The 21,680-nt window shown below is 45.5% G+C and overlaps 1 protein-coding gene and 1 long non-coding RNA gene across 4 annotated transcripts in view; both read right to left on the bottom strand.

Moving 5' to 3' along the window:
* Positions 1–1,564: 1,564 nt before the first annotated feature.
* On the bottom strand, positions 1,565–4,231 carry LOC309596573. Of its 2 annotated transcripts, none has more exons than XR_014229557.1 (3): positions 3,972–4,231; positions 2,718–2,909; positions 1,565–2,466 (listed from the first exon to the last, which is right to left on the bottom strand). It is a non-coding gene; the product is annotated as an uncharacterized lncRNA (long non-coding RNA). The 2 variants fall into 2 exon arrangements; XR_014229558.1 differs by having other exon boundaries at positions 4,059–4,231.
* A 5,462-nt stretch (positions 4,232–9,693) lies between these two features.
* The window catches only part of PI4KA (phosphatidylinositol 4-kinase alpha), a gene marked incomplete at its 5' end in the record, with an annotated part of 65,382 nt that continues 53,395 nt past the window's right edge, over positions 9,694–21,680 (bottom strand). The window contains 12 exons of one of the 2 annotated variants that reach the window (XR_014229551.1): positions 9,694–10,113; positions 10,192–10,349; positions 12,270–12,353; positions 13,229–13,318; positions 14,571–14,730; positions 15,936–16,056; positions 16,379–16,504; positions 16,972–17,076; positions 17,688–17,797; positions 18,398–18,468; positions 18,588–18,660; positions 19,535–19,605. Coding sequence is in view for 1 of the 2 variants with exons in the window: in XM_082324881.1 (XP_082181007.1) it covers positions 10,298–10,349; positions 12,270–12,353; positions 13,229–13,318; positions 14,571–14,730; positions 15,936–16,056; positions 16,379–16,504; positions 16,972–17,076; positions 17,688–17,797; positions 18,398–18,468; positions 18,588–18,660; positions 19,535–19,605 (1,063 nt within the window). Of the gene's footprint in view, positions 10,350–12,269; positions 12,354–13,228; positions 13,319–14,570; positions 14,731–15,935; positions 16,057–16,378; positions 16,505–16,971; positions 17,077–17,687; positions 17,798–18,397; positions 18,469–18,587; positions 18,661–19,534; positions 19,606–21,680 lie in introns of both variants that reach the window. The other variant, XM_082324881.1, reaches the window with a different exon arrangement.

The raw sequence follows: 21,680 nt of genomic DNA, 5'->3' as shown, positions 1-21,680 counted from the left end.
GCAGAACCGCTGCTGCCCAGGGGGGAAAGGAACGGCTCGGGGTGAAGCTCCCCAGGCTGCCCGTGGCCCGTGCGGAGCTGGGGGTCCAGAAGCAAAGGGGTTAGGGGAGGGGTGGAGCAGGGCCGTGAGACTGGAGGGCAGGGGACATGGGGGGGCACGGCCCGGGGAAAAAAAAAAACCCGCACGGGGGGAAAAACCTTGTGTGGAGGGACGTTTGGGTGGAGAGCACTCGGGAGGGCAGAGAGACACGCAGAGGAGGACAGGGGGGAGGAGACGGACACAGACAGACGGACAGCGGCTATGTGTGGGTACAAAGGTGCACGGGGGGACACGAGTGGGGATGACCTACACCAGGGGGTCCACCCGGCATAATCCACAGCAGATAACTCACCTGGGATAACCCGCAACGGATATTCCGCTCCGGAGAAGGAATCCACGCCAGATAATCCCCAGCAATGCCCCTCAAACTGCCCGCGGTTCACCCCAGATTTGGCCCAAATTGGCGCGGGTTTTTCGTTTGGGGTTTTTTTGTTTGTTGTTGTTCTTTTTTGTTTTTTCTTTTACATCATACAAAACTTGGGGGTTTCTGCTTTTCCAAAATATTCAGTTCTGGGGTTTTCCGGCGCTTTTCCACATTATAACAATGGGTCATTTTTGGTTTTCTGCGTTAAAATGCGGGGGGGGGGGGGGGGGGGGGGGGTTGAGGGGTGTAAGTGTGTGCATGTGTGGTGTGGTGTGTTTGTGCTTGCTTTCCAGCTGCACAAATCCAGGCGGATTCAGCTTTCCTGGGAGCCCCAAACTGTGTTGCTCTTGGATATTGGATATTTTGCTCTTGGACTTGGATATTTTGACACTTTGATATCTTCGACTTCTCTCTTTAGACTTTGGTATCTACTTACAATCCTACCTCTTTAGACTTAGTTATCTGTTTACACTTCCATAGAACCTTTACTTCGATTGGATACCTACTCAGGCTTACTCGGTGACACAGGGTAAGCGTAGGTACCTCTACCTATCCAGACTGACTCCTGGTTTAAATTCCTTCACCTACATCATCTCTTTTTGCATTTTAAACTCCTTTATTTCTTAACATAGAGACAAGTTCTTTTTTGTTTTAAAACCCTATCTATCTCCATTTAGATTTTTTAATAATTTCTATAACATAGCAGGTACAGGTTTGTATTTTGAAATCCTTTTATTTATAAATATATAAATGAATATTACTTTTCAATATATATATATATAAAGGCGAGAGATTTTTCTCTACTGCAATGCCTCGCACCCGTATTTCCAGTTTTTAACATGGTTAATCACACACACATACACACACACACAGACGAGTTTTCAGGCATTTTGGGGCTGTGACCCCCCTTCTCTGGGGGGAAACCTCCCCGTGACACCTTCATCCCCCACTCACCTGCTCCTCTGTTTCATCATCACGCCCCCACCCCCAGTGACATTGGGGGGCCCCAAATGACATCATGACACCCCAGGCCCCTCCACACCCCTCCACACCCCTCCACACTTTTTAATCACCCCCCCAAAAAAGGCACAAAACAAGGAAAACGGCTACTTTAATAATGCCATTTACATATGTAGGCGCCCCCCCGAAAAGGGGAGCTCTGCCAGAACAATAAAATGGGGGCAGCCCCCCCAAACGGCTGCAGCCCCCCCCGGCCCCTGTCCCGCAAGCCGGTGGCTGCCCCACGCCGCGGGGGGAGCCTGCCGGGGGACGGTGCCGCACCTCTCGCTCAGGCTCTGCTCTGCCGTGCTCCCCCTCCGTTCCCGCGCTGGGACGGGCTCCCCGGGGCAACAAACCTCCCCGCTCTCTCTTGGCCCGGGACTCGCCCCACCACGCAGCCCTCGCTGCCGCACCCGCGGGGCACCCGCCGGAGACAGAGCCGGGAGCCTCCAGGCACGGGGCCAGCCCCTTACCCTCGGGACACTTCACGACCGGCAGGCCAACCTGGGCTGGGGGGTACCCGGTGAGCATCACTAGGAGAAACAGAGTAAGAAACCACACACTATAGGTTAAGGAAAAAGGACGCTGCTGAAGCAGTAACTCACTGAAACCACGTCAGGACTCGCTGTCGCTAGTTACAAGGCTGGTAATGCTTCTTGGGAAAGCCTAGAAAACAGTAGTAGTTTTTGTGTTGAAGTATTTCATAGAAAAACTACAGAAGGAAGGAGAGTTGGCACATTCTTAATGTTAACTTTGAAGTCCATACTACAAGCACCTTAGGAAAAATGCAGACACGCATCGTAGACGTACCTTGTACTTGCAGACCACTATGGATCACAGCAGCGTGCAAAAGAGAAAGGGCCAGGGGAGAGGCAGGGAGGGCCCGGGACTCACCACAGCTCTCGCTCTCGGTGCTGCTGGGAGAATTGGCCAGTTCAGATGCTTCTTCCTCCTTCTCTCCTCCCTTCCTCTTCTGTAACTCCAGTCACTCGGCTGTCCTCCACCTAAGAGAATACGTGGGTGTCTCACAGCTCTTACGAGACAAGGTTTCCTAGACACGTAGCCTCGCTTCCTCGTGCACTACGCGGCTGTACCACGCTTTGGATTATGCCTACAGGCCCTGTGGTGCACACTGGTGGTCTGGCCTGCGGTGCACTACAAAGAGAGATCCCTTCCCACCCGGAGAGGCAGGCTCTCTCTTGCCTGCAGCGGGAGGCAGCGGTCAGCCAGATGGCCTTCCTTTCTTCTTCTTCACCTTTCTCCAGCTTCTCCGGCTTCAGCCGCGGCAGCTCCTGTCCACAGCCAGTAAGCGCTCCTCCTGTCCCTTTTCGCCCCCACACCACGAGGAGAGTGAGGTCAGGCAGAGACAACCCAGGCAAGCCTGAGGCAGGTGCTGTCAGCAGCATCCCCACGGGAGGAATGGACAACCGCGTCCTCAGCGCGGCCTCTGGGACAGGGAAAGAAGAAGTGGCGACCGTTATTACCATAGGTCGCCCCTGGCCGAAGCCCCTCCTTCTGCAGGGGCTTCTGGAGACGCTGCTCCTTCCCCGCGCTGCTGGTAACGGCACCCGCGTTAAGAGAGAATCCAGCCCACTTGAGAGCCAGCTTGTGGTCTTCACAACAGGGCTTGGGGGCGATCTGGTGCTACGGGACAGCAGCGTGCTGCTTCTCGGGGAGCAGCCACAGACAGAAGCCCGCAGAAAACCACACAAAACCTGCAACAAAACTGCGCCTCATGCCGCTGCGGTAGCAGGGACTGCGGCACACCGCATGAGCCCGAGAGCAATGCGACTGCCCAGCAGCCACGGCCGTAGAAACTACACCTCCCGGCATGGCCCGGGGAACCAACATAGCCGACCAAAAGCCACGGGCTCCAAGATGCCGCGAGATGCAGCCCTCCCTGCTTTTGGACCCTGCGGGGACACCGTTTCCCGCGCCACCGCCGCACGTGGAAGCCCCGCCGAGCCCCCAGCACGGCTCCGGCAGCCCCCGCCACCGGCTCCAGCTCCAGCCGGCACCCCCCGCCCGGCCACGACCCGGCACAGTGCTGCGCCCCACCACCGCCCAGCCCCGAGCCGGTGCGGCGCCCACCCGCTCGGCTCCGGGAAGCCCCGGCTGCCCGGCTCCGACACAGCACCACACCCTCCACGCTCCGTCCTTCCCACCGGCCCGGCCGCTCCCCCGCAGGCACCGCTGCCCTCCTCGGGGCTTTCCCTGATCCCCGCTCAACTCCCCCCTGCCTGCAGCCGCAGCCCAACGACCGCTCCGCTCCTCCCTGGGCTCACACTGGCCCCTCCACGGCCACCCGGGGCGAGGCACCATCAGCCCCTCCATCACTAGCCCCTCCATCACTAGCCCCTCCATCACTAGCCCCTCCATCACTAGCCCCTCCATCACTAGCCCCTCCATCACTAGCCCCTCCATCACTAGCCCCCCCAGCACCAGCCCCTCCGCAAGCAGGCCCCCCTTCACAGGGAGGGGCCGGCGTCATCAGCCTCACTGCCCGCACCTGGGCCTTCTCCAGCCCCGGCCTACAGCTGGAGCCCAGCAGGAGCAGGGGACCATCCCCCGACCCCGATAGTGCGTCAGCTCCTACCCTGGGCTCCGTCACAGCCCCTTGCCCGGTGCAAGGAGAGTGCAAACGCAGCCGTGAGGGCAAACGAGAAGGCGAGTGTTTATTCAGTCACGGACGTAACGGGTCCCAGGAGCGAGTCCGCTCCGCCGCACCCGAGACTCCCACCGGGGCGGCACCAGCGACGCCGCGCCCCGTAAAGCTGTACGTCACATGGCGCATGCGCCGGTGAAGCTCCGCCCCGGAAGCCCCGCCCCCTCGCACTGCGCATGCGCAAGTCAACGCAGGCGGTCGCTGTGGGCATAACTTGTCGCTAGGGGCGGTGCCGTTCCCCTGCCGCGCGGTCTCCAGGGGCGGGGCCCGTCGCTAGGGGCGGTGCCGTTCCCCTGCCGCGCGGTCTCCAGGGGCGGGGCCCGTCGCTAGGGGCGGTGCCGTTCCCCTGCCGCGCGGTCTCCAGGGGCGGGGCCCGTCGCTAGGGGCGGTGTAGAAGAAACGTTTAAACAGCAAAGGGAAAAAAATAAAAAAATAGGGACAGCAAACTCAGATGGAGAAAGAAAATTTCAAAACAGAGGGCCCTAAGGAAAGATAAGAAATTACTGAAAGAAAAGACAGCAAAATAAAGGCAAAGGGAATAAAAGAAAATTTTAAAAGCAACGGGGATGAGGAAAAAACAATGAAATAGGGACAGCAAACTAAAATGGACAGGTAGAAAGAAAATTTTAAGAGTGAAGGCACTAAGTCAATAAATTATTAAAAAAACCAAAGGGAATAAGAGTAGGCGTAATAAGAGTAAGGAGCCCCGCCCTGATCCCACAATCCCCCGGAGCAGCCCCCGGCATGGACCCCCACTGTCCCATGATGCACTGCGGTGGCTCCCAGTCCCCCCCAGTGCCTCCCAGTCACCCCCCCAGTGCCAGGCTTGTCACTGCAAAGCTGAGACACTTGCTTAAGAACAGACCAAGGCACATTCCCAGCTCTGTACCTGTTGCCAATGAGGGGTTTTTAATTCCCAAAGGTGGGGGTGGGTGCCAGGCCGTATAACATCGTCTTTGTGTGGGCACTTACACCCCCGTTCCCAACAATCACTCCCAGTTCCCTTCCCCTTTTGGCTGCCAGGCTTCCCTAGGGAAGAGATACCTGAATGCAGTCAGGCAGGTAACTTCTCCCTTCAGTGAATTGCCAGCCATCGCTGTCGGCCCGTGTGATGACTTACCTGCGTCGCTGTGTCATCCTCCCTGTTCTGCTCTCCCCAGGCAGCAGAGCCACGCGTAACCTTCACAGCCCTTAACGCAAGCACGTTCGCGCTGTGTTGCTGCTACGCTAAGCACTGAGGCTAGCCATGACCATGTTGATCATGGCGAGGGATGTGTTAGAATAACAATACTCACAGGAACACTGTCACTGCTATTAGGCAACTGATATTGTACCAGAAATAAACACAAAGGCATCACCTAGAACTACAAAGCTCTAGTAACAGGGCTGCTGTAGTTGCAACGGCACATCAGAAAAACAACCCTTTTGGGGAAGTTGTGCTATTTAATAAGCCAGCTGATGCCAGGAATGCGCATTATCAAAGCTCATCTGCTTTTGCCAGCTAAGTAGCTTATCTAATAAATACACTATGTCACCTTACAAATCTTGCTCCTTCAGGATTATAACTCCTGTGACCTCTCAAATGCAGAATCCTTACAAAAGCAGAGGCACAAAAAACCTCAAACCGACCAATCCACCACTGACATGCTATAGGTAACAGCCTGGGGTAGGCCTCCTTCACACCAGGCCTGGAAACTGCAGCAGCGCCTCCAAACATTATTTCAAGGTGCTTTCAGTAACAAGGTTCTGTCAGAAAGCCTTTATCTAGAAATAACCCCTGTGCATGCTATCTCCGAGTGTGCCACGTGCCACCCAGCAGATTTTAGTCCTTGTTACATGGGACAAGCAAAAATGCCATGTCTTAACACCAAACAGCACAGGCACAATATTTTTCATAAGGTCAAACAATTATTAATCATGCTTTTAAAATGTATCTACATTCAGGACAAATTCTTTTGTTTACTGCTTTTTTTTTTTTTGACAGCATTCATGTGGAAACAAGGGAAAAGGATGGACATATTTATGGTGAAAAGGGGCAAAAAAAGTCTAATCTAAACTATTCTGTTGGCCACAATCCCCTTCCCCCTCTCCAGCATTTTCCAAAGATGACTTTAGCTCCTCTTCACATGTTTGCTCCTTTCATTGGCTCCTCCACCAGCCTCCCATTCTCTGCTGGTGCCATGCAGCGTGTGCTGGGTGTCCGCAGGGGGTACCGCGACCCTGTGCACCAGCCAGAACATCACGCGGGCACACCGAACTAATGGAGGTGGATTGCTGCGCTCCAGTCTCTAACACACATAATGAGATTAGCATTTGAATAGTGCTGATAAAGTTACCAGTAGCACTGAACCCTGGGTCCATCAGATGCAAATGAATCACTATAAATTTTGCTCCTTTCTTAAGGGCTCTTTATATGCACGGCCAACACAGAAGGAACTGCAGTGGGGACAGCCAGGGAAGTCTGTCTCTCACTGTGATGGGATTTCTAACAGTGGAGAAACCATGGGAGCATCTTTGCTTAGAAATTTTTTTTTTGTTTAAGAGCATTTTTTTCCCCTCTTTTTGATGCCTCTTTTCTCCCAGGGCTGTGGAGGCATCAGGACATATTCTGGCATAAGGTTCAGGGACAAAAGCCTTCAGAATATCTTCATGTAGGTCTTAATTCTATCTGTTCTTAATTACCTGAGAGACTTCTGGAAGTCCTGCCAGCCTCTCTGCATAAAGGATGCATCCTTCCCTGGTGGGAGGATGAAGGTGAAATAAGTCTCCAACTGCATTGATTCAGTATCTCTGAAGTGCTTGCAAAATACTGGAGCATCTTAAGCGTTCTCACTTCCTCAGTGTCCCTGGAGGAAGCTACAGAACACATCCCATTTAGGAAGAATCAGCTTTAGGGTACTGCCTTGCATGATTAAATGCAAACGACCTAATCCCCTCTGTATCTCAACAGATGCTCAATTATAGGGGAGTTTTCTTCCACCTTTGTGCTGTGGGCAGGAACCCTGAGGGGAAGAAAAGGAGGCACAGTCAGCTTGTGAAAATGAAATCTGCAGATGTCAGCAGGTATGCTTTGGCACACACCATCACCAGAAACCACAGCAAGAAAAGAAGTTGCAAGAGCTCATCTTTCCTACTAACACGGAGTTTTAACACATTCGCAACATTTCTGCAAGCTTCATAGCAGAAAAAATGATAACAACCAAGAGATCTCAAATGCAGACATCTTACAGTTTTTAAGAGCATACTGCAAAACAACTTGCTTTTGTGATAACTTCAGTTGACCTCTATGTGCAATTAGCTCCAGCTGCTTTAATGTCTCTGGACAAACTTGACAGAAGGAACTAAGATCATGTCAGCTCTCCAGGCAGCCTGACTGAAGTATGTAAAATAAGCGAGCACTGTGAAGAACACTCAAATTCATTCACTTTCCAATACAAAACCCTGGACGGCTTTAATTGCACTCTAGCAAATTCCATGCATCCTGTGCTAGAACACACAGAAATTCCTGTGTGGGTTGAGATTTGCAGCTGGGAGTAACTTTCTGAAGTCCAGCATTATGGACCTGTTGGAGCGGGTCCAGAGGAGGCCACAAAAATGATCAGAGGAATGGAGCAACTCTGCTATGAGGAAAGGCTGAAAGAGCTGGGGGTGTTCAGCCTGTAGAAGAGAAGGCTGCGGGGAGACCTTATTGCAGCCTTTCAATACTTAAAAGCAGTTTATAAGAAAGATGGGGACAAACTTTTTTTACCAGGGCCAATAGCGATAGGACAAGGGGTGATGAACTAAAAGACGGTAGATTCAGACTAGGTATAAGGAAGAACTTTTTTACAATGAGGGTAGTGAAACACTGGAAGGGGTTGCCCAGAGAGGTGGGAGATGCCCCATCCTTGGAAACGTTCAAGGCCAGGCTGGACGGGGCTCTGAGCAACCTGATCTGGTTGTAAATGTCCCTGCCCATCACGGGGGGATGGACTGGACGACCTTTAAAGGTCCCTTCCATCCCAAAGCATTCTGTGATTCTATGATTATCAGAATTCCATTTATTATTCCTAATATTATTATTGGCCCAAGACCCATTTTAACACCTGTGGCAAAAGTCCAAGCCATTTTCTTAATGAAACAGGCAGGCTGCAGCCCTTCCATACTGGGAAACAGGACTCTTATCTCACAGGCAGAGCCAAAGCATGCTGCCTTCGCTGCCCCCGCCTCCCTGAGCTGAGAGCACAGCAGCGCATCCCTCTGCCACTGCCTCAGCTGCCTTCTCTGAAAGGGACCTCCTTGGCCAGCCCAGCTTTGGGCCGGCTGCCCCCCTCAGCAGCTCCAGCTGCCCTGGGCCAACTGGACATGCTGGGAGTCCTATCAGCAAAGCAGAAACTCACCCAGGGAGATTCCAAGTTCTGACCCAAAGGTGCTCAAAAGGGCACGCTGGCACGTGTCTGCGGCCACACCATCGGCCCTGCAGGGCAGGCACCCAACCATCCCCTCACACACAGACCTCCCTGCACCCGGCAAGGCTCGACCTGCTGCCGCAGCCCAGCCCCCAAGTAGCCCTAGGAGCCCGGGCTGGGCGACTACAGCCCAGGGCCATCCTCAGGGCCGCTGCCGCCTCTCAGGCCCGGGCCCTCGTGTGAACAGCAACCTGCTCCTGAGGCCGGGTACCTCTCACGACACACCCACCCTCTCGGGACTGAACCCACCTCACGGCTCGACCCCGCCTCAGGGCTGGGTCTCCCTCACGACACCTGCGCCCCCCAGCGCTGAGCCCTCCTCAGGGCCGAGCCCCCTCGGGGCGCGACTTCTCCTTCAGAGCTGGACCCCCGCAAAGCGCGGCCCCTCCTCAGGGCTGAGCGCCCTCGGGGCGCGTGCCCGCCTCGGCGCCGAGCCCCCTCACAGCCACGCCCGTCCGGGCGGGCCCGCTCAGGGCGCCCGAAGGCCTCGTCAGCCGCAGCTGCGGAGGGCGCGGGCAGCCCTGCCCCGCCGCTCCCCGCCTCCCCGGGCCGCGACGGAGGCGACAAGCGCCGTGCCCGAAGAAGCGCCACAAGGCTCCCTTCCCCGGGCGCCAGCCCGGCCTGCCCGCCCGCTGCAAGCGGCCCAGCCCCGCTCCTAGCAGCCCCTTCGCAGAGCGGGCACGGATCGGACTGCCAGGGGGAAAAAAAAAAAACTAAAGACGGGACTGTCTGCATTTCCAAGAGCACATTCTGGAATGACGAGCCTGTAGAAAGGGACAGACGTTTCCCGAAGACCTGTGTCCCAGCCCGGGGCTGGGCTACTTTGTAAGCAGCGCGGGGGGAGCTCTACCATTCTCCTACATTTCAGCTCTGTGGGTGTCTTGCACCAATCATTTCTTTTATGAATAAAAAAAATTTAATTACGATGGATGAAAGCTGAAGAAGAAATCCGATTTCTCCAGCAGAAAGAAAGGTCACAACATAATGAACAGTACACAAATGCGCAGAATGATGTAGTGTATAAGCTAAAACTCGGCGCATGGCAAAAGATTTGCAACAGACACAAATTCTAAGGTCTTTTATTACATTTTATAGATTAAATATATTTTCAGTAGAGTCTCTTTTTTAAAACACACAAAAGGAAAAAATACATTCTTCATGTACATATGAAATACTGACCACACAGCGGGGACCATGTACAGAACAAAGTATGAACACAGCTACACAGACATCACCACCTTAGATGATTATCAGGCTTTTTCTACAGTAAAATTAGAACAAGTCAACGTTTCTGCTTCAAAAGAGAAATCCATACCCTTCCCCTTCCATGGCATTTTGTGGGATTGTGCAGGAAAGCATTTGGGTTTTGTTTGTTTGTTTTTTACTTTTTAAAGGCATTATAAAATCCTTGCATTGCATGAAAAATTATCCAACTCCACAAGCTTGACCTCTTTCACACATTCATAATCACAGTACAATTTTTATTGTGATTGCAGCCCAACTCCAAAAATCCATGGAAAGACAGAAATATATATAACCTGGTAAAGAGAAAGGAATGAATCAGATTGATTGTTGCAATGTCCAAGAAACATGTACCCACGTGTACACGCACATACACAAAAGATGGAAGATAGCCAGGTGTGATTGAGCATCTCCTTTTTATTATAAGCTTGGAGTGAGGGCACAGGGTTGCCTGTTTCACTTCGGCAGTGATCTAGTGTCTCAGTATGGGATGTCATTCTGGTAGTACTGGATCATGTCATATGTCCTACTCCTAGAGAAGAAAAGCAAAGCCAGAGGTAAGTAAAAGTTTAAAAAAAAACATTGCACGCATTGTCACAGAAACAAAGATCAAGATCCCACAGAAACAAAACATGGGTGAAGGAAATTATCTGCTAATCAAAACTAGCCCTTCACACTTTGAAGGCACTGTGAAGGCCCAGTTACTATTATGAACAGCACAAAACATCTTGCTCTTGTTTAAACTAAGCAAAAAAAAAAAGTATTTCCATGCTTCTCAGTGTTGCAAAAGCAATAGCACCTTGGATCATGTGTTGCAATAAGCCAGAAGCGCCTCATGTTGCATTGGCAGTTTGTTTTAGGAGAAGGAAACACGTAATGAACGAAGCAAGATCATCAGGGCTGCATGGAGACAGGATTATGTGGAAATAAAAGTAATCTTAATTAAGGAGAATGCTAATAATGAAAAAAAAAAGTGCAGGGGAAACAGCAGCATTAATAGCAGCATCTCTGATGAGTGACTGAACAAACAAATCTAAGCCTTGTTACAGATAACTCAATTATCCATGGGCAGAGCTTATTCAGGTCACAGACTAACCACGCCACAAGTAGAGAAGCTCAAGCTTGTCAGAACTAAGCTGGCTCTGGGCATTCACACAGCAGTGAGACTGCCTTCGTAACCCCCCAATATTAATCTAAGATTCTGAGCAGATGCACCAGCAGCCACTAGAAAATCCAATTCAGTTCTAGCAAGGCTATATCTCAGCCAGTAAGCCTTACTGGTCTGAAGCTGACCCCGTATGGAACTACACAAGAGTTTGTATTAGACTCTCCAATATATCCCACAAAGTCTGTATTGTCTGGGCTAATAATAAAACATGCACTTAAGATGTTTAAGTATTAAGTTTATTATACTTAAAGTAGTAAATGTATTAAAACTACATTTTACACGTCATTTCCTTTCAAGAGTTTTGCACAGGATACCAAACTATTTGTATACTTAAAGGGAAAAAACCTACAGTTGATTGGCTAGCTGGTGATGAAGTTGATTTTTAAATTGCTAAGAACTGATTATTCCATGCAGCATACTGAGTAGTAGACGACAAATAAACATGGCCCAGCTACAAAGACATTAAAAAACCACATTGCCAGTGTTCTCTACCTCAGGCATTTTCCCTAGCCAGTATTACACAATAAGTAACATACGGTCTAGCAAAATGATTAATACGTTAATGTAATACCAAGTCATGAAGAAAAAATTAGTAGAACAACTAGAACTCATTTCTAGAGAAGAGTCAAATACACTTTTGCACAGAATAGCAGCTTTGAATTTCAGGAGGAGATTCAGGCAACTTAATGCCTACAAGCAATTATAACAAAGATTTTGAAAAGTTACTGTAGTCCTGTTTCAGCTTCATTCTTGCTCAGATCAATGGACCGTGCACATTGTTTTTTTAAGAAACCTCTTTACAAAATAAAAAGGAACAAGCTTCAAGATCAGTCTCTCTTCGTTCTGACCAGAAGGCATGCTATTCCTGTTGCCATTCAATACCATTCTTTACTCTTTATCCCTTTATTCATAGAGGTGACCGTACCCTATTTAAAGGGGATATCACAACTAGCCATATAACCCTAATAGTACAGTTGGCTGTGCCGTGACACAGGAGCCAAAATACTTAAGTTTTGGGGCAAAGATTCACTCGGACAGAAAATCATCTATTCTTTAGACTAGCCAGCCTTGCTATTTGACCAGCCTAGGCTTAAGCCTTCCTTCCCAGCGTAAAAGGGAGGAGATGCAGCATGTTCAGAAGCAAAGCTGCTATCCTGCATTATCTAAATATCGACAACTCAAAAATGTTTGGTATCTGACTGATAAAACTCTACTTTTTAGCCTTGCTCAAAGCTTGATGACCTTCCTTTAGCCATAGGGAGAAGACATGCATAGATGTCAAACCTGTTGCTGAGGAAACAATTCTGAATGATCTTGATGATGAAAGTTGCAGCCTCCCGTTCAGTCATGTTGGGGCTGAACCTGTGTCTGTATGCAGAAAATCACAAAAAGCAAGAGTAAAATTAGTGAGGTTTCCTTTGAGCATGAGAGAAATGTCATTGCACAAGCTCAGCCAGCTGTTGATTTCACTTGCTGCAAGTACCTACTTCTTGTGAGACTACCTCGTACAAATTCTGTAATGTTTTTATAAGCACTTGCTGTTAGTCTTATAGTAGAGACAGAGGCTGTGAACATCAGTCTAGTGGTAACTCTAGGAACAGCAGATCCCTCTTTATAGGCAGCTGCTACTTTGAAAATATTTTTGTACCTAGAGTTGCCCTTGAGCTCCAGCCCATTATACTTCATGAATCTGTGCTTATCTTTAGGAAATTGTAGGAAGTTATATGCAGGAAATGCTGAGCTAACTCTGCTCATTCTGGAGCTAACCCTGGAGGCATAAGCCTGAAGGGCTGTTTAAAGTGTCACATTAGAATTGGTACTTGCCTAAGCTGCTGGATGTTACAACATAGTCTCATTCAGTTCTGCATTATCTGTAGAACAAATTTTAAGATGCTATTCTTCAGAGTCCAACACAGTTTCAGAGGGCATCAGACTCTGCAACACATTACCTCTCAATTAAAGCAGATCTTTCCTTTACAGTATTATTTTGCTAGTCCTATGAATTTAAAGATAATCCACACGCTTGCACAGTCATTGAACAGCTTGAACTTAATTCTATGAAAAGGCCTCTGGAATTCCTACTTTCTGAGATATTCTATAAACAAAAGTTACCATTTTTACAGCGCTAAAACATTTAAGATATTTGAGTAGCATGACACCTATACTCACTGCACAAGTTGTGACAGTATACATTCTGTGAAGAACATAGGAACATTTTCCAGTTCATACATATGCTGACTTACTTCAACAGCTTAATTGTCTGCCCTCGGAAACAGGGCAGCCCTGTATCCAACATTAATGTAACCAGTGAGACAACAGCATCCATATAAGGCCTAGAGAAAAAGAGGACAAAAAGGTTACAGCACTCAAACTTCTGCAGCCGTAGTAGGTAAGGCAGGCGAGCTGAGGAGTTCAACGAGCGGGATCACACCTTTTTCTGTAATTAAATCAACACATGTAATCCTCTTACATTTGATGGTGGAGCTACACCATTGCTTGCAATTTGTCACTTTAATTAAATTTCACTCCTTTATGTTGGACTACCAGATACTCAGAATGCTGCAAGATGAACAGTCTCAAGGAGGATTATACAAAGCAATGCTTTAGTAAACAACATTTCTTTGGCATCAGAAAGCTGAATCTGCATCAAAACAGAACAAAAGGCTGAAACCAGCAATATCACAGTAACAGACTGTCTTCTAATTCTTAATTATGTAATTCTTTGCTACATCAGCCCAGCTTCCCTTCTCCTTCCTCTCTTCCCACTCAGAACATTTATTACCTACCAAGCCAGCTATTACTTTACTACTTGGGTGACGTTTTTGCCTTGACACAAAACTTTCTCCAGACTGCTCCCCCTTCAAGGAACCAAAATGATCTTGTCTCCAAAACAGCCCCTTCTGGGGCTACTAGCTGAAGAAACTTTGATTCTGTAAGGTAACATCAATAATACTTTATACTTGTGATAGAATGAGCTTTTATCTGGACTCTGTTGTACTGTCCTCCTCCTACCCACATGCAACATCCTCTTCATATAGATCTATTAGTGCTCCTGCACCTTAAAGCAAACCCTGTTTACTTGTTATGGAGCAAGGTAAAGTTCCAGATCTTCACTGTGACTGGCTGGCAATCACAGCTAAAGAGCTGAGCTACCAAAAACCCTGCGTATTTTACATCAGAAAACTGTAGCACTTTTTCACATCTCCTACCTAATTAACTCTAGCTGAAATGGCGATCAATGTGGTTGTCCTATTTGGGAAAACAAGAAAGATTTTGATTCTCTTGTAGTTTCTTACTGCAAAGTTTTAACAGCATACTAAATTGTGTGAGGAAATGTGTGTAACATCACATTTACAAATTGAATGTAATCTATAAAATTTTCAAATAAGAACAGAAAAAACCCCACAAAGTTAGGCTGTAAAACTGCAGGATTATTAAGTTGTTTCAAAGTTTGCAAGATGTACCAGGACAGTTTGACAGGCTCAGACCCTCTCAGACCCTCAGACAAACATTTATTATTTATCTTCTCGTCTGGTTTTAGGCATGCAAAGCACTTCCACTTTTGAGCAGTTAAGAACACCTTACCTGACTGCCAGATAGCCTCTGACACACATCTCCATAAACCATTTGAATGGAGTTGCCTCCATTTTTCCTCCCATTATCATCACCATCTCATCAGTCAGCTTAATGTCAGGCTCCCAGCCCAGATTTCCACCAGGTGAGCTTTCAAACATGAATCCAAAATCTGTGCACAAAAGATAAGCTGCCTCATAAACTTTGTTGTTTATTGGTACGCTGTCAAATCTGACAGAAGAAAGGAGAGGTGGATTTCACGTATTAATACATAGTTTTCTACCAACATTTCAACTCCAACTGGAAAAAAGCTTTGGTGAAGTGCAGGAACACCAACAAAAGAGTCATCACCATGACATTAGACTAGACATAAGAATGATGACATCAAATAAACTCCTTGCTGAAACATCTGTGCAGTTCCAGAAAAGCAAAGCTAAAGCACAGGTTACAGCCTCACACAATTATATAAATTTACTTGTCAAATTTAATTTATATCATAGAATCATTAAGGTTGGAAAAGACCCTTAAGATCATCGAGTCCAACCATTAACCTATAACTGCCAAGTCCACCACTAAACCATGTCCTCGCGCACCATGTCTACCCTTCTTTTAAATACCTCCAGGGATGGAGACTCAACCACTTCCCTGGGCAGCCTGTTCCAATGCCTGACAGCCCTTTTGGTGAAGAAGTTTTTTTTTAATATCCAACCTAAACTTCCCCTGGCACAGCTTGAGGCCGTTTCCTCTCGTCCTATTGCTTGTTACTGGGGAGAAGAGACCAACCCCCCCCGGCTCCAGCCTCCTTTCAGGCAGTCGCAGAGAGCGATGAGGGCTCCCCTCAGCCTCCTCTTCTCCAGGCTGAGCCCCCCCAGCTCCCCCAGCCGCTCCTCCCCAGCCTTGTGCTCCAGCCCCTGCCCCAGCCTCGCTGCCCTGCTCTGGCCACGCTCCAGCACCTCAATGCCCTTCTTGTAGCGAGGGGCCCAACGCTGAAGACAGTACTCGACGTGCAGCCTCACCAGTGCCATACAGTGATGAAAGGAACCCAAAGATACATTTACATATTTATACATATAAATACACACATATAGGTATGTATGAATGCATAAGTATGTACACATGCATAATCCATACATATGTGTGTATATACTTTCTGGAAACTGGTAAAACTTTGCAAAGCTAAATTTACACAGAATCAGCCAACAAAAATATACATACAATACTGAACAGGCATGAAAAAATCCCATGTATATTTACAAACCGTGAAATCAGTATATAAATTGTTCTCAAAAGGGAAATGGCTTACTGTCTTCTATGAGCAATACTTTACAGCAGAAGGAAAAAGGTAACTACTGAAATTCAAATGTGGATATGACTGACCAATATGAATGATGTGTCCATTTTTGTCCAGCATGATGTTGCCATTATGCCTGTCTTTAATCTGGAGCAGAAACAGGAGAAGACTATACGCAGCCATACTGCGGATGAAATTATAGCGAGCCTGTACAAACAAGAAGTTAAAACAAATCAGAACACAGAGAATTTAATAACTCTCCATCCCAGGAGCAGATACAGCTGAACAAAGGGTTTTTTCTTTTTTTTCCATTCACGATTAGTTTGAAGCAATGTTCAGTGGTATGCTCCATACATCTACAGCTGCAATACATTCTTTAGCTAACTCACTTATAGCTAAAAATGGATTATCAGCATCAGAAACCAGATACAGCATTATGGTAGTCATTATCCAATTATTTGTCATTATTTCTTATACCTAGAATGTTTCTCAGTTGAGATTTTGCTGTGCTTGCCAACTGACATTTTACCTTCTGGAATGCAAGGGTAGACTCGTCTCCATATTGCCTTGTAAAGTAATCATACATCCCAAAGTCTGTCTGCCTGCCCAGCTGGTCACGGGATGTGCAGTCAGGAATGCATTCAATAACACCGCACTGAAGGGGAAGAAGAGAAACAGGTCTGTAAAGCACGCTCCCAACATATATTTTGTTCGTGGCTCTTGGCAGTCATACAGGTCTCCTGGGAAACGTGGGGAAGCCTATAAATCACTGAATACAGAATTTCTAGTTTATTCATAAAAAAAGTATATAAATTTTTTTTAGGATTTCCATGCAACATAAGACAAGCTTTGTGACTTTCCACTGACTTGCATAATGTAGTCCCAAAAAATCAAACAACAAACATGAATAACCACAGGCAGAAAAATTTCAGAGCCAAAAGCTTTAGAAAAGCAGGAAGTGGGAGAGGGAAGACTCTTTTTGTTGCTGGTACTCCAAATATTTGGCATAAGTAATGTGGGTAGTATTTCCTTGCAGTATGACATTTTTATGTGTGCTGGAAGAGAAAATCTTTTTTAATTAGGAACTATTTTCTACAGCAGTACAGTTAATTGCCCACTTACCCCAGGAGCTGTGGCCACCACTCTGTATGGAAACACAAAGAGATCCAGGCCTACCAGCTGAAATATGTTCTTGAAGAGATCGATGATTTGTAAAGCTAACATATCCTGTTATACAAGAAAAAAATTGCACAAGCATTACAGGGGTTATGGATCATAAGTTAAGATTACAAAAATCCTCTGAAGAACTCTGAAGAGAACATTAAGTTACCCCAGCAAGTCTGCAGATGTGTGCTTGTGCACGCACTGTGGCTCTGGAGGAAATCAAAAAGGGAAAAGATAAATGCTTTTTAAGTGGGTAGCAAGCAACACTGAAGATTTAACTGCTGACCTAAGAACAGACTTTTCCATCACTCTTTGATAAGAGGCAACTCGTAACTCCACGTATAATAGCTAGCATTCCCTCTTAATCAAAACCAATCAAACTTCAATGTACAAGATATCACCTTGGAAACTACTGCTATGTTACCAATAGTACAATCGGAAAATAAACTCTGAAAAAGAACGTTAAGTCATGGGATATTGTCTTGAAAGAATGGCCTTTGTTTCCAAACCAGAATTTCTCTGGTGGTACAACACAGTTCTCTCCCTCAGTCCATAACTAGTGGATATTCCCAAAATTCCAAAGAAAAATATTTCTATACTAAAATTATTTTCTTCTTACATATTGTCACCTACGAATCTGTCTTCTATAACTGCAAAGCCTGATAGCTTTGTACCTGTCTGCAGTCGTCGCCCACTTTAAAGATAGCTGCCTGCCAACAGATTTTCTTACTGTCCACCCCTTCTTCTGTACTCTCATCTATGGAATCAGAACGACAACGCAGACCTGCAAGAAGAGTAGAAAGCAAAACCCAGACGTGGATTTCAATTAGTAACTTTCTATCATGACAAGCCCTCTGCACTCAAAAACACATTTCACTGCAGGTGCACTACAGATATTTCTGCCTTGCAAGCTGAATGCCATAAAATAGTTCCCTTTGTCTACTGGAACATATCAAAATAGTGTTCATGATTTACCTGATAAATACCTGAATTGCATTAAACTAGTCAGCTAGATCATCCCACAAAATTTATTATGAGAAAAAACTGCCAAAACCTGGAGTTTGCTACAGTGAAAAAACCAGGGAAAGGCAACCCATTTATATGTTAGTCTAACGTAACTGTTAACATTTCTTCAAGACACTTATGTGGCTTGCTTCCTGGGACTTAAAAAAAAAAAAAAAAAAGGCAAAAAATGGATTTAAGTTTTCAGAATTTTCTTCTGTCTTCCTTTGATCCAGTTTCATTTCTGAGTCAAACCATTGCAGATAGAGTTCAACATGGAAATAATTTTACTGCAGCAGTACAGGTCACTAAAAGCAGATGATTTCAAAGGAATTGCTGACTCTTAATTAGTAGTGTCAATGGTTAAGATGGAGTTACTAACCTTCTTTTTCAAGCTCACTAACTCCACATCGTTTCACTTTAAATTTGGCCAGGTAGGGTGCTTTTGCTGCACTAAATGGTAATAAAAACAAAGATGATGATGGGTGCAAGTTAACCAAACAAGAATTTATAGAAAAATACCTAAATATCATGAATTAACTTAATGGAAGAATATAACAAGAGCATGGTACCTCTGCATAGGAGTTCCTGATTTGTAATCAATGTCCAGAACAATAGCTTCAGGATTGCTGGGCAAATAACAGCCTGCAAAATGGAACAGACAGCTGAAGACAAATCCATTGTCTAGTGTGACAATGCAAGTTGGAGAATAACTGATGTTAGTGTCTGTAACTTCAGTACGTAGTTTTGAATTAAATAAAATGTTAGAGATGGAGATTACAGTCTGTGAGCCACGAAGGATGCAGTATCCTTTGCATTAGTGAGTGATTGCTAGAAACTAATAGAATACGGTTTTGAATTAACACTGCAGAATCTGTATCACAGAAATGTACAGACAGGACTTCTACAATAGTCCCTAATAAGATGTGGCAGTATGTCCCAGTGCACTAGGGAGGGCCCTTAGCAACCAACACAGGGTAGGAGAATTGACACCTGTTAGACAGCGATCAGGAAAAGCTTTCGTCAAACTCCATTTTGAAGAGAAGATTCAGATTGGGAAAAACGTATGTTCAAGATTTGTAAGGACCTTCAAACAATGACGTTTGAAGGGAATGCCTGATGGGAGAAAAAGGAGAATGAAAGGAACTGGACACGCTTCATTCTTGAGATAACTTAACTTCTCAAAAGCGCCTCATGTTTTCTAAAAAGAGGGTGGTCCAAAGAAAAAGAGCTTATTTATCTTCCCTCTTCAGACATACATTTCTACTTTTATCCACGATGTGTGTTACCTAACTTGCTCTTGGGCAAGTTTGGATGCACCATATAGAAATTATCAGGTGGGTAAAAATATTTGAATTGTGTCAAGAGAGAAACAATCCAACCGTAACAGAAGAACAGCCACCAGCACCAAAACTGAGAGCTGCCACTTGCAGAGATTTCAAGAATTGCTTGCAGAAAATACAGTATTCATGTTGAATGCAAAAAGCCCACTATCTTATATGATTAAATCACTTCTTACCAGGCTGAACTTTCACCTCAGATAGAGCACTCAAACAAGCTTTTTTTCTTTCATCTCCTTTAGGGAATGGCCTAGAAAGATGAATGATAGTTTATTTATCTGCATGCTATATATTATTCTATGTACTAGTCTCAAATTTGTTTCAAATTTATACAAACTTCACTAAAAATGTTTCTTCCTGTAACGACAAAGATCTTACGGCACCACTTCTAGAGAACTTACAGGCTCAATACCTAACCAGAACATTTTCTATCTTAATGAAGGTTATAGTCTTTGCTTTGTAGTTTTAACATTGATTTGACATACAGGTTGTTGACAAACCCAAACAGCATAAGAGATGTGAATGAAATATATGAAGGCTCTTCCTTATACAGAAATTTGAGCATAATTACACCTTTGTAAGCACCACTATAGTTATACCGATATAGTTTTCCCTTGTGGAACTTATTCTAGAATAAGAACATTGCTAACTGGAAAAGGACAAGCCAGCAAAATGCCCATGCAATTACACGCCTAATTTGTTCACATACTTAGCACGACTGCAGGTATCAACTGGATAATTAGTAACATGGTTAATGATTAGTACGTACAATTACCCAATTTGAACAGGCACTTGTGTTCACCATCTATTGAAGTCAGTCACACAATTGCATGCTCACCTGGTGTAGCAGCATGCATCTGAAAGGTATTACTCATGCTCTAGTTTTAAGCAGTACACCACATTACTGAAGCAGCAACGTAACATTTAAGATAATGAAATCATCACAGATGATACGTTTATTCACTTATGCCATCTACAAAGCAAACAACATCTCCTCTATGTTGTCTTTACATTGGAGATGCACAAAAAATGGATTCATTTTAACACTTGGGTGCAAAATGCAATGCTTGAAAAGCACAATTATTATCAGTTGCTTAATTATGACTTCATACTAACAAACAGTGGATTGATTTAATTCTAAATATCAAGATATTCAGATCCTAACCCCTGCTTTTAACTTATCCTACTGGGTGAAAACATCTTCACATGCACATAGAAGGCACCTAATATTTGATTGTTTCTGTGATGTAAGTGTCCTTTAGCCTGATGCCCTTATACCAGTGGTTTGCAAAGCTTCATTTTAAAGGAGGTATGTTCCAGGAAACACATTTTATATGACTTTCAAATATTTTCATACACCAGAGAATGTTTTAAAAATATGCAATGAAACCACACTTACAGACTTAGAGCTTGTGTGCTGAGCTGCTGCCATCCACTGGCAAAGCTTTATAAAAGTTAAATTACATATCTTACTGCAGTCTTCACAGTCAACAGTGAGAATCTCTCTATGAGCAGGTCTTTCAGTTTTAAGAGATCAACAATCCAATGTTTATGACACCAAATCTTTCTCCATAACCACGATTTAGGAATGAAGGAAAAAGACTTACATATGCAAAAAGAACAATCATCTTTGTATTGCACTGCACAATGAAATCTTTTTGAGAAGAGGAAAAGACAATTTCATGGCATTTTAGCAGAAGGTAAACCATTTACCCACACTTGAGATTTTTTGTGTGTTTGTTTTTAAACTCCACACAAAATGTTGATAACAAGTTATAATATGCAAAAAAAAATGACAGTTAGTCTGGACCTAAACAGAGAAGTGCTGTTTTTCCTGCCTGAATTAAGCTCTGCTTACTGTTCCAGAGAACACTGGCAGCATATCCAAAAAGCCAAATTAATGATGCAGGTGACAACTAGACTGATGGGATTTCAACTAGGACTAGAGCACCAATTGCTTTACCAATTCCATTCCTGTATCATTGCACTTTTCTATGGAACCTCATTCCACTATTATGAACTACAATGTATTCGATAAAATCAGATTAAAAACTAAAGTTCAAGTTTAGAATCATCTGCTTCCAAAGTAAAAAGTTATAGCTGTTTCAGACAGACTGCTAGCTCAAAGCACGAGCACTGAGATCAGGGCAGATCTGAATTATCCCTGAAAGTCAAACTTAAATGAGCCTTTGCATCCTGCTGCAACTCTGAAGTTACATTTAAGAAAAAAAATCCTTTTCTTATCATAGAAGTAATTAATTCTTTTTTCCTGAAAGCACTATCCCAATACCCCTAAAAGCAACTTAGCCTCTTAATCAGGACACT

Source organism: Platalea leucorodia, assembly GCF_965183815.1.
Source record: "Platalea leucorodia genome assembly, chromosome: 12".
Taxonomy (NCBI): Eukaryota; Metazoa; Chordata; class Aves; order Pelecaniformes; family Threskiornithidae; genus Platalea; species Platalea leucorodia.
Note: the sequence above shows the minus strand (reverse complement) of the source record. Positions and strands in the feature narration are given on the sequence as shown.